At 56.2% G+C, this 12,005-nt stretch overlaps 2 protein-coding genes across 3 annotated transcripts in view; one reads left to right on the top strand and one right to left on the bottom strand.

The window, feature by feature from the left end:
* The window catches only part of CUL9 (cullin 9), a 37,378-nt gene extending 32,608 nt beyond the window's left edge, over window positions 1–4,770 (top strand). For both annotated transcript variants that reach the window (XM_036317127.1, XM_036317128.1), the window contains exons 32-41: window positions 295–435; window positions 575–739; window positions 963–1,126; window positions 1,471–1,564; window positions 2,038–2,112; window positions 2,228–2,338; window positions 2,489–2,606; window positions 3,559–3,692; window positions 4,268–4,341; window positions 4,441–4,770. In XM_036317127.1, coding sequence (XP_036173020.1) covers window positions 295–435; window positions 575–739; window positions 963–1,126; window positions 1,471–1,564; window positions 2,038–2,112; window positions 2,228–2,338; window positions 2,489–2,606; window positions 3,559–3,692; window positions 4,268–4,341; window positions 4,441–4,630 — 1,266 coding nt within the window. In that variant the 3' untranslated portion in view covers window positions 4,631–4,770. The remainder of the gene's footprint in view (window positions 1–294; window positions 436–574; window positions 740–962; window positions 1,127–1,470; window positions 1,565–2,037; window positions 2,113–2,227; window positions 2,339–2,488; window positions 2,607–3,558; window positions 3,693–4,267; window positions 4,342–4,440) is intronic.
* A 445-nt stretch (window positions 4,771–5,215) lies between these two features.
* Window positions 5,216–10,978, bottom strand: DNPH1 (2'-deoxynucleoside 5'-phosphate N-hydrolase 1). The gene is made up of 4 exons (XM_036318429.1): window positions 10,729–10,978; window positions 5,833–5,901; window positions 5,581–5,691; window positions 5,216–5,413 (listed from the first exon to the last, which is right to left on the bottom strand). The coding sequence occupies exons 1-4, from the start codon at window positions 10,976–10,978 to the stop codon at window positions 5,265–5,267; spliced, it is 579 nt and encodes a 192-aa protein (XP_036174322.1). The 3' UTR covers window positions 5,216–5,264.
* Between the last annotated feature and the right edge of the window lie 1,027 nt (window positions 10,979–12,005).

Below are 12,005 nucleotides of genomic sequence, written 5' to 3'. Positions count from 1 at the left end.
TCTTTCTTATTTTTTTAATTCTCTTTACCTGATCCCTCTATGTCCATCCCAACAATAATTATAATTAGGTTGCTGTCCTGGCCCACGTATCCTCAAAGACAACTGTAATTTGGACCAATCCCAGGAAAATCAGTGGAAACCAGAAAGATTAGGGTCAGTTGTGAGGTTGACCTAGAAGCTGCTTGTCTCTGGCCTTCCGCATCAGGGGGGAGAGGTGCGTGATGAGTGGCCAGGGCACCGCCCCCTGGTGCTGCTCCCACACATCCCTGAGCGGCCCCTCCTGTGCTCTCCCAGTCTTGCTGGAATGAGTATCTGACAACTCGCATCGAGCAGAACCTGGTGATGAATTGCACCTGCCCCATTGCCGACTGCCCGGCCCAGCCCACGGGAGCCTTCATTCGTGCCATTGTCTCCTCACCAGAGGTCATCTCCAAGGTACCCCCTCCTCCGAGAGAGGCCCCGGTGCACAGCCAAAGGGGAGACCCCAGGGAGTGGGCTGACTGCGGGTGCGGGGGGCCTGGAGGTGTGGCGACCGAGCGAGCCAGGCCCTTGCCTGTGGCCTCTGTCCCCACAGTACGAGAAGGCCCTGCTCCGTGGCTACGTGGACAGCTGCTCCAACCTGACGTGGTGCACCAACCCCCAGGGCTGTGACCGCATCCTGTGCCGCCAGGGCCTGGGCTCGGGGACCACCTGCTCCAAGTGTGGCTGGGCCTCCTGCTTCAACTGCAGCTTCCCCGAGGTGGGCGCCTGCCCAGCCCTGACGCTGAGCCAGGACCCACCCCCGGCCCTGGTCAGCACACACATTCCGCCTTGTCCTCATCCTCCGCCACCGAGCGGAGCTTTGTTCCTCCTCCCGTCATCCTCCAAATGGAGCCTCCCTCCCTCCCGCCCCCTCGAACAATAGCAGGAGGCCCCCCTGAGTAAGGGCTGGGCTGTGTCCTCCCCTCCCTGTCCTGCTCTAGGCACACTACCCTGCCAGCTGTGGCCACATGTCTCAGTGGGTCGATGATGGCGGCTACTATGATGGCATGAGTGTGGAGGCCCAGAGCAAGCACCTGGCCAAGCTCATCTCTAAGCGCTGTCCCAGCTGTCAGACTCCCATCGAGAAGAACGAAGGGTGTCTGCAGTAAGAACGGGGTGCTGTGGGCCCTGGGGAGTCAGCAGGCACAGGAGAGAGTAGAGGCCTGGTGGTGAGGAAGGGGTGGTGGGGCTTCTGAAAAGCTGAGCAACAAGGGCAGCTACTCAACTGCCCTCTCCGGGCACCCTCCAGAGCGACGCCCTCAGCTCACGTTCCCCCGTGTTTAGTCTAGTGTGGGGGGACTCAGAAGCCAGGGTGCTTTCAGTAGGAACTGGTGAGGTTAGGGCGTGGAGGGGCCAGGGACACCGTCCGTGTGCATCTAGGCCCCTGGCTTTCCTGGCGCGGCCCTGGCCAGAGGCAGGAGTCCTCTGACCGGATAGCTTCCTCCGTAGCATGACCTGCGCCAAATGCAACCATGGATTCTGCTGGCGCTGCCTCAAGTCCTGGAAGCCAAATCACAAAGACTATTACAACTGCTCTGCCATGGTAAGGGGCTGGGCCCCGAGGAGCGAGAGGCCCAAAGGCAGGCAGGAGGGACCCTGAGCAGAGGGCTCTCTCAGTGGGGAGAAGACAGAAGCCACATAGGCCTGCAGTGCTGGGAGGTCTGTCCTGGGAGGTCCATGCACGGGGACCAGAGGCCCAGGGTGGGACTTCCACCCCCAGGTGGCTACAGAGGGCTGGGATGGGCTGGGCATTCTCGGGGCAGCAGGGCAGAGCGGAGAGCAAGGACTGAGTCAGGACCTGGCTCTTCCAGTTAGTATGTGGCTTTGGGTCAGTTTTCTTGTCCACTCGTCAGCATTCTCACCTGTAAAAGGGGGTAATCATATGACCTACCTCACAGAGTCTGAGGGTTACAGAGAAAATCTGGGAAAGCGTGGAAAGGCCTCTGTGAATGGTAGCTAGTCTGACAAGCCCACGCTGTCCCAGCAAAGCACAGTAGCCCCCTATGTGTCTCACAGGTAAGCAAGGCAGCTCGCCAAGAGAAGCGGTTCCAGGACTACAACGAGAGGTGTACTTTCCATCACCAGGCCCGGGTGAGGAGGGGGAGGGTGGGGGAGAGGCCGGGAGGGGCCCAAGGTCCGAATCGATGGGTGCTGTTCTGAAGGGATGTGTGTGCATGCGCTCGCTGACCCGCCTTCCTCTGCACAGGAGTTTGCTGTGAACCTGTGGAACCGAGTGTCTGCCATCCATGAGGTGCCCCCACCCAAATCCTTCACCTTCCTCAGCGATGCCTGCCGGGGGCTTGAGCAGGCTCGAAAGGTTGGGGGGGTGGGGGGTGGGGGAATGTCCCAAGGGGACTGGTGGGCTGGGCAGCTGTCTTCTGACCGGTTGGATGGAGGGAAGGAGGAGGGAGCAGGTGGGAGGCAGATGCCTCCCCACAGCCAGGAGGCCTGACTTGGGCTCCCCTAGGTGCTGGCCTATGCCTGCGTGTACAGCTTCTACAACCAGGAAACGGAGCAAATGGACGTGGTGGAGCAGCAGACGGAGAACCTGGAGCTGCACACCAATGCCCTGCAGATCCTCCTGGGTGAGGCCTGCCCCTGCCTGCTCAGTCCCCTCTCCTGCCCCCTCCCCTCTGAGCACCCCGGCTCCAGCTTCCCACCTTCACGCTGTCCCTTCGTCATTCCTCATTCATGACCTCATCACCACAGGCCTTTTAAAATTCTGCTGGAAAGGCATACAGTACAGGCTGTAAGTGCCTAAGGGCACAGGTCTTCACCTGACCTTTTATTTGACTACTAAATTCATGCATGAAATTCATGCAGTGGGGGGAGGCAAGGTCTGAATCGATGGGTGCTGTTCTGAAGGGATGTGTGTGCCCCCCCGCCAGCCTGACTACCCCTCACTGCTTCCCACCCCCACCAGCCTGGTCGTCCCCAACTGCCCCCTCCCTGCCAGCCTGGTTGCTCCTAACTGCCCCCCCCCTCAGCCTGGTCACCCCTTACTCCCCCCCTCCTGGCCTGGTCACCCCCAACTGCCCCCCTCTGCAGGCCTGGTCACCCCTAACTATCCCCCTCTGCTGGCCTGGTTGCCCCCAACTGTCCCCCCTGCCAGCCAAGTTGCCCTTCACTGCCCCACTGCCAGCCTGGTCGCCCCCAACTGCCCCTCTCTGCCGGCCTGGTTGCCCCTAAATGCCCCCACCCTTGCTGGCCTAGTCGCCCCTCATGGCCTCCCACCCGCCGGCCTGGTCACCCCACGCAGCCTGCTGTTCAGTCATTTGGTCGTCCCTCACTAACCTCCCCTACCAGCCTGGTTGTAGGCAGCCATCCTGTGAGGGTGTGGGTTAATTTGCATATTGCCTCTTTATTATATAGGCTATCTGTCCCCATCACTAGAGTGTAAGCCTCTGGAGAATGGGTGTCTAGAGCTGGGCCTGCTAGGTGTTGGTAGAACTGGTGGGTGTGCAGTAGGGGTTTGCTGGAGGAGAGGATGGAGGGGGGGAAGAAGGGAGGGAGCCCTGCGCCCTGTCCCCTCTGCAGAGGAGCTCCTGCTGCAGTGCAGAGACCTGGCCTCGGGCCTGCGTCTCCTGCGGGCCGACTGCCTCCACATGGGCCTGGAGCTGCTCCGGCGGATCCAAGAGAGGCTGCTCGCCATCCTGCAGCATTCCACCCAGGTAGGCTGCCCCGCCTGGACCTCCCGTGCCCAGCATCCAGAAGGAGACCTGGGGGTGTCCCAGCTCCTGGGCCAGCCTGCTGGGTGCTGTTGGACCCTGCCACTTAACCTCCTGGCGTTTCTTACAAAATAAAGGAGTTAGCCCAGATCCTTGCTCTGCAGAATCAGTTGGGGAACTTTTTCAGACACGCTTCCCAGATGGATTCAGAATCCCAGGAGTGGGGGTCAGGGGGGTGGGGTCCACTGAGTAAGGGAGCTGAGAGTCTTTCCAGCTGTAATACGCTGATGTTGAGTCTGAACTAGGAGTCCCACCCTCAGGGAGCATACAGACTGACAAGTCACGAGTAGGAAAGGCATGAGCAGATACTGAGCTCCTGAAGCAAGGCCGGTGTGCTGACCTGTGTCCTGTGTCCCTGGAGACACCTCTGGTGTTGTGATGGGGAAGGGAGAGCAGGTGGGAACGTCCTGCCAGGAGCATGGCGCCTAGTAGGCCCTTGGAGAACGTTGGTTGGAGAAACGCTGGGCAGAGGCCCAGTGGCCTCTCCTCTCCTGCTCCCTGTCCTCCGTCTCTGCCAGGACTTTCGGGTTGGGCTCCAGAGTCCATCGTTAGAGGCCCGGGAGGCGAAAGGGTCCAACGTGCCCGGCAGTGGGTGAGTATGGGCGGAGCCCCGGAGGGGGTGGGATACGGCAGGCCTCCCTGGGGCTGAGCGGCTGGCTCTCTCCCTGTTGATGGCGACCTGTCCCCCCAGGCCCCGGGGCTCCTCGGGGCTGGACACGGATGAGGAGGAAGGCGAAGACATGCCCGAGTGGCAGCAGGACGAGTTCGATGAGGAGCTGGACAACGACACCTTCTCCTATGACGGGGAGTCGGAGAACCTGGACCGGGACGCTTTCTTCTTCGGGGATGAGGATGAGGATGAGGAGGAGGGCTATGACTGAGGGGCAGGATGCAGGGAGCTCCTGGAGCCGCGGGGCCAGGGGGCCGGCAGTTCATCCCTGACCACTGTCCTGGGTGCTCGGAGGGGCGGTTCCCAGCATCTGCAGCACCTTCTGTTTACTGAATAAACTTTTTTCATATACTTCTCTGAAGCAGGCCCGTTCTAACTCCCCTGCTCCCCGCACACCCAACCCTCCTCTAGTTTTCTTTAGACCTCCAGACTCTTCTGTTGTCAGAGAGGCCCAAAGCTGACCCTGTGACCTAGGCTGATAACGGGAAATGACGGTCCATGTGGCACAGGCTTGCCCACTTGCCCCAGACCCAGCCCAGCATCAGAGGAGACGGACGGCCATCCGCTTGGTCGGCCTCCCTCTAAACTCCTGAATGTTCCTGGGAGGGGCCTGCGCATTAGGAAGGGCCCTCTTGGGGGCCTGCAGACTTTTACAGGTTTTCCCTGCATCTCAAAGTGAAGTGTTTCAGGGGGAGGGGGGTACATTACTGAGGCCCTGCCCACCCCACCCCACACACAGACAGAAGTTAGAAGTGTAGACGTGCCTTTTAATTTGTCCTGGGCTTTTAGGCAGGAATGGTACAGAGCAGAGTCAGGGATCTGAAGAATTTAATGAAGGGGCAAAGTCAAGTGGTTGGGTCACGGGAGGAAGCCAGCTGCTGGGGAGGGTTAGCTGCGAAGTATCGGTCCAGCATGACCTCCACCTCGCCCACCTCGTAGTCCCACACCTGGAACCGGTAGCCGTCTGCTGCTCCGCGGATCATGGCCGAGAGCACTGGGGGGCAGAGGCAGGTGACGGTGCCTCCCACTCCCTCCTCTGTCCTCTCCTGCCCAGCCCTTGTTGGGGACAGACACTACTCAGAGCCCCCCAAGAAAGGGAGCCGAGGGCTGGGTGCTCAGCTGGGGCGGGTGGAGTGGCCATCCAGGGCTGGGAGTGCTCACCTCGGCCAGACTTCCGGCGGAACAGGCACAGGATTCGCTTATTGAGGGCCTCGGCCCGGCCCACTGCATAGCCCACACCCAGGGACGGCTGGGTCACTTCTGCCACAATCACTGGGAAGGAAACGAGACGGAGGCTCCGTATCTGGGCTTGAGAGAGAAAGGTGGCGGGGAGGGGGGAGAGGAGGGGAGGGGGGGCCAGGCGTGTTCCGGGAATTAACACCCAGAGGTGCGCACAGGGCGGAGGGCACTCACAGTCCGCCCGCTGCAGCAAGGCCAGGTCCCGCTCCTGGATGAACCTGTCACCCTCCGCAGGCTGTTCCCCTGTGGATGAGGGAAGGCTGGTCAGGGCCGAGCCCTCATCTGGTACTCCGCCCGCCAGAGCTACCCCCACATCCTCCCTGCTCAGGGCGGGAGGGAGATGACTAGATGACCTCTGAGGGCCTGCCCAACACTAAGTCTGTGAAATGGAGGAAATGGAACAGCCAAAGGAAAAACCCAGCCCTCTGCACGCCGGGATGTATGACACGGGCCAGATGAGTGATACAAAATAAGATGAACCAGTTAACCGCCGCGATATTTTGAATTTAATTTAAAAAGTTCCGCCGCTTGCATCTATAGATGCTGATGGCATACAAGTGGTTAAGGGAAGGACTAACTGGCCATGGGCAGAGTGATCACAGGTGGAGAGGAGGAGGAGCATCCAGGTGGGGGAAATGGCAGGCAGGAGCAAGGACTGGTCCCTGCAAGGAAAGGACGGAGGGAGACCAGACTAAAGCCTCATCGAGTGGCTCTCACGCATTGGTAGGTTCCAGAATCACCTGAGAACTTGATAAAACTACAAAGACCCAGATGTCACTGGGCTCAGCGGCTTCATTCCCACCAAATTTGAGAACCACTGCCTGCAGGCAAGGCGGCCTGTTGGGGGTGGTGGGAATCCAGGTAGAGGCAGCTGGGGAAAGGGTACGGAGCTCGGCGTTCGGCTTGATTGCATGCCACGCGTTAGGACTGCAAGGCTCACGGCTCCCTGCACCGGAGCAGAGTCACCGGAGAACTTGCTCAAAGGAGCTTCTAAGGCTTCATCCCAGCCATGGGGACCTGCATTTTGAACAAGCTCCTCAGATGACAGCTGAGCACACTAAGCCTGAGGCCCACCAGGCAGGCGTGGACACACCCTGAGACCATGAACCATGAGCTGCGGGTCCCTCGTACAGGCCCTTTCCAACATCCCCGGCAATATCGTCTTTTTAAAGAGGTCTCCCAGGACTGCATTAATCCCACCAATCCTGGATCTGCTCCTGAGTAACGCATCGCACTTCCCGATTTCTAGTTATATTATAAAGTAAAACAATCAAAACAGTATGGTATTGGCATAAAAGCAAACACCAGTGGAACAGAATCAAGAGCCCAGGAATAAAGCCATGTACACTCAACCAACATTTGACAAGGGGGCCAAGAATACTCAGTGGAGAAAAGACTCTCTCTTCCGTAAACGGTGCTGGGGAAACTGGGCATTCACGTGTAACAGACCCCTATTTTACACCACTCACAAAAATTAACTCGAAATGGATTAAAGATGTAAATGTAAGACCAGAAATGATAAAACTCCTAGAAGAAAACACGGGAAAAAGCTCCTTGACTTGGGTCTTGGCAATGGTTTTTTGGATACGACACCCAAGGCACAAGCAACAAAATAAAAAATAAACAAGGGGGACTACGCCAAACTAAAAAGCTGCTTTCTGCACGGCAAAAGAAATAATCAACAAAACGAAAATACAGCCTACAGAATGGGAGAAAATATCTGCAAACCATGTACTGACAAGGGTTAATATCCAAAATACAGGGTGGGGCAAACGTAGGTTTACAGTTGTGAGTATGTGAAACACAGCTATTCTTATATTATTATTATATTATTTTCCATATAAACAACAGCAAATGTACTTTCCCCCCCACTTTTTAAAAAAAATATATTTTATTGATTTTTTTACAGAGAGGAAGGGAGAGGGATAGAGAATCAGAAACATCGATGAGAGAGAAACATCGATCAGCTGCCTCCTGCACACTCCCCACTGGGGATGTGCCCGCAACCAAGGTACATGCCCTTGACCGGAATCGAACCTGGGATCCTTGAGTCCACAGGCCGACGCTCTGTCCGCTGAGCCAAACTGGTTAGGGCCCCCCCCCCTTTTATTAAAAACAAAACCAAACCTCATACAACTCAGCAGCAAGAAAACAAATAATCCAATTAAAAACCGTCAAAGGACCGGAAAAGACATTTTATCAAAGAAGGTGCATGAATGGCCAACAGATACATGAAAAGGTGTTCAGCATCACTAGTCATTAGGGACAAGCAAATCAAAACCACAATGAGCCCTAGCCAGTTTGACTCAGTGCATAGAGAGGAGCCCTGCGGACTGAAGGGTCCCAGGTTTGATTCTGGTCAAGGGCACATGCCCGTGCAGGAGGCAGCCGATCAATGATTCTCATCACTCTCTCCCTCTCCGTTCCTCTCTGAAATCAATAAAAAAATATGTTTAAATAAGAATGCTATTTCCTACCTGGTTTGGCTCAGTAGATAGAGCATTGGCCTGTGGACTGAAGGGCCCCAGGTTCAATTCCAGTCAAGGGCACATGCCCGGGTTACAGGCTCAACCCCCAGTTGGGGGCGTGCAAGAGGCAGATGATCAATGATTCTCTCTCATCATTGATGTTTCTATATCTATCTCCCTCTCCCTTCCTCTCTGAAATCAATAATATATATATATATACATATATATATATTTAATATATTTTATTGGTTTTTTACAGAGAGGAAGGGAGAGGGATAGAGAGCCAGAAACATCGATGAGAGAGGAACATTGATCAGCTGCCTCCTGCACACCCCCCACTGGGGATGTGCCCACAACCAAGGCACATGCCCTTGACCGGAACCGAACCCGGGACCCCTCAGTCCACAGGCCGACACTCCATCCACCGAGCCAAACCAGCCAGGGCTATATTTTTAAAAACAAACAAACACAAAAACACAATGAGCCCTGGGCCTGTAGCTCAGTTGGTGAGAATGTCGTTCCAATACGCTAAGGTTGCAGGTTTGATCCCCAGTCAGGGCACATACAAGAAGCAGACAATGAACGCATAAATAAGCGGAACAACAAATTGATGTTTCTCTCTCCCATTCCCTTTCTCTAAAATCCATAAACAAAATTTAAAAAATAATAAATCAATAAAAAATATTTAAAAACCCACAGTGAGATACCAATTCACATCTGTTAGAACAGCTATCATAAAAAAAGACAAGAAATAACAAATGCTGACAAGGATGTGGAGAAAAGGGAACGGTTGTGCTCTGTTGGTGGGAATATAAATTTCCACTATGGAGAACAACAGTATGGAGGTTCCTCAAAAAAATGAAAAACAGAACTGCCTCCCAGCAGGCGTGGCTCAGTGGCTGAGTGTAGACCTATGAACCAGGAGGTCACGGTTCGCTTCCGGGTCAGGGCATATGCCTACCTTGTGGGCTTAATCCCCAGTGTGGAGTGTGCAGGAGGCAGCCGATTCTCACATCACTGATGTTTCTCTCCTCCCTTCCTCTCTGAAATCAATAAAAATATGTTAAAAATATAAAAAATAGAACTACTGCCCTAACCGGTGTGGCTCAGTGGATAGAGCGTCGGCCTGTGGATTGAAGGGTCCCAGGTTCGATTCCAGTCAAGGGCATGTGCCTTGGTTGCGGGCGCATCCCCAGTAAGGGGTGTGCAGGAGGCAGCTGATCGATATTTCTCTCTCATCGATGTTTCTAACTCTCTATCCCTCTCCCTTCCTCTCTGTAAAAATTCAATAAAATATATTTAAAAAAAATAGAACTACCATACGACCCAGCAATCCCACTTTGGGGAATATAACAAGGAAATGAAAACACTGTTGGAGTGATGTTCGAAGCATTACCTACAGTAGCCAAGACATGGGAAATAAGTGTCTACAGGTGGATGAATAAGGAAGTTGTGATGTATAGATACAATGGAATATCATTCCGCCATGAGAAAGAAGGAAAGCGCCATTTGGAAAAACGCGGAAGGACTTTGAGGGCACTATGCTAAGTGAAATAAGTCAGAGTGTATGATCTCACATATATGTGGAATCGTAGCATGAGCGCGCGTGCGCCACACACACACACACACACACACACACACACACACCACCACCACCACCACCACCACCACCAACAACAACAACAACAAAACAGAAAAACTGAAACTCCTAGCAAAAAAGATCAGATTTGTGGTTACCAGAGGTGGGGGAACAAGAGATGGGGAGATTGGATAAAGGTGGTCAAAAGGCACCAACTTCCGGTTATAAAATACGTTCTAGGGCTGTAATGTACATAACGACCATAGTATGGTTTTTTCAAATTTGTTAAGAGAGATCCTACGAGTTCTTATCACAAGGAAAGGAATTTTTTTCACGAGGTGACTGATGGTAACCAAACTTTTGTGCTAATCCTTTCACGCTATATCAGTGGCAGGCCCAGAAATCAGGATTTTAGAAAGACTCCCAGGTGATTCTAATGTGCAGCCAAGATTGAGAACCACTGCTCTATATGCAAGTCGAGCCAATAAACTGTCCCCCTTAGACCTACACGGTGCTCTATGTGCCCGTAAAACTGGGGAGAAGGAAAAAGACCCGGCGGCCCGGAGCAGAACGCCTAAGTCCCAGCCGGACCACAGGGGAGGGCGACCGTGGAGGCGGAGCGCGGTGTCTGCGGGGCCAAGGGCTGGCACCTGGGGCGGGGGCGCAGGAAGGAGGATGAGCGTGGTCTCAGGTCGGGGAGAAGGTACCAGCGGGACGTGGAAATCCAAGCAGCCCCGTCTGCGCCCACTCTGCCTCCCCCCACCCCTGCGCCCCAGCTGCCCTTAAAGCGCCGGAGAAAGTGCTCCCAGAAGGAGCTAAAGCCCGGATCATGAGTGAGCGCGGAGGCTGGGCGCGCACCGCCGCTGCGTGCGGACGGCGCGGTCTGAGTCCCGCTCCCACGGCTGGCGGCGGAGTGGCGAGCGGCCACCGCCCCGCGAGGGCAGTTCCGGTCAAGGGGCGCGGGCGTCTCTGCCCCCCCGCCACCCCGCCCCCGGTCCCGGTGCCCCCCGCGCCGCGCCTCACCCTGCGCGCCCAGCTCCACATCCAACACGTGCTCGGTGAGCACCGTCCCGAAGCGCCGCAGCCGGGACACGATCCGATCGTACAGCGCCCGGTCCTCGCGTCCGCCCCGCATGCTCCCGCAGAAGTACAGGGCCCGACGGCCCGGCGCGGCCGGCTGCTCCTGCTGCCCCCGCTGCCCCGGCGCCCCGCTCTCCTGCTGCCCCGGCGCCCGGCTCTCCTGCGCGCCCGCCGCTGCCGCCGCCGCCGCCATCCCCGCCGCCACTCACCTTCCCGCGCCAGGGGGCGCCAGCCCGCGGCCATTTGACCCCGCCGGGCCCCGCGCGAGTGTCCACACCTGTGAGATGGGGCGGAGTTGAGAGGATGAGTGACCACACCCATGCTTGGGGAACGCGCCGCCTCCTGGACTTCTTACCTCTAACTTGTCCCGGAGGACCCCTCACCCACTTGGCTGCCCCCCAGTCTTCCCCATCTCAGCCAAAGCCAACTCCATCCTCCGAGCTTCTCAGGCCCCAAACCTTAGAGTTATCCCCGGCTCTTCTCTCTCAAATCCATCGGCAACTCCTGTCGGCTCTCCCTTGTGAAGATTTCCAGATTCTGATACCCACCCACCACCCCAGTGCAGCCATGCTCACCCAAACCTCCCTTACCTCCCTCAGCAGGCTCCTCGCCGGCTCCCCACTTCCCTGCCACCGTCAGGTCTCCACTCAGCAGCCACACTGACCCTGTGAGCACATCAGCTGGGTCATGACCCTCTGCTCAAACCCTCCAATGGCTCCCTTCTCACTTAGGCTAAAAACCAAAATCCCGCCCAGGTGGCGAGGCTCGGTGGTTGAGCAACCAACGACTTATGAACCAAGAGGTCACGGTCATGGGCCTGATCCCAGTGTGGGGTGTGCAGGAGGCAGGCGATCCGTGATTCTCTCTCATCACTGATGTTTCTCCCTCTCTCTCTTCCTCTCTGAATTCAATAAACATATATTTAAAAACAAATAAAAACACCAAAACCCCACAGTGGCCCACCAGGCCCACACGATCGGTGACTCTCTAACCTCTGTAGCCCCGGCCCAAATCCTCTCGCCGACCTTTCTGCAGCCAGGCTGCTCCCTGCTACTCCTCAAGCTGGCCGTAGAGCCTTTCCATTTCCTGCTTCCTGGGACCCTTTGTCCCAGATGTCCCCTTTGTCCCTGGGCCACTCCCTCATCTCCTCCAAGCCTCACAGGTCACCTGCCCTGACCACCCTCTTCAACAGGACAGCCTCCCGCCCCCAGTATTCTCTG

This window comes from Myotis myotis, unplaced genomic scaffold (assembly GCF_014108235.1).
Source record: "Myotis myotis isolate mMyoMyo1 unplaced genomic scaffold, mMyoMyo1.p scaffold_m19_p_7, whole genome shotgun sequence".
Classification (NCBI taxonomy): Eukaryota; Metazoa; Chordata; class Mammalia; order Chiroptera; family Vespertilionidae; genus Myotis; species Myotis myotis.
Note: the sequence above shows the minus strand (reverse complement) of the source record. Positions and strands in the feature narration are given on the sequence as shown.

Bases quoted from the DNA above. Each gene is read 5' to 3' on its own strand.
- DNPH1 (XM_036318429.1), bottom strand. From the start codon at position 10,978: ATGGCGGCGGCGGCGGCAGCGGCGGGCGCGCAGGAGAGCCGGGCGCCG. The intron at 5,902-10,728 runs GTGAGGCGCGGC...CCTCATCCACAG, and splicing joins TGTGGAGCTGGGCGCGCAGG to GGGAACAGCCTGCGGAGGGT. The intron at 5,414-5,580 runs GTGAGCACTCCC...TCTGCCCCCCAG, and splicing joins CCGCCGGAAGTCTGGCCGAG to TGCTCTCGGCCATGATCCGC.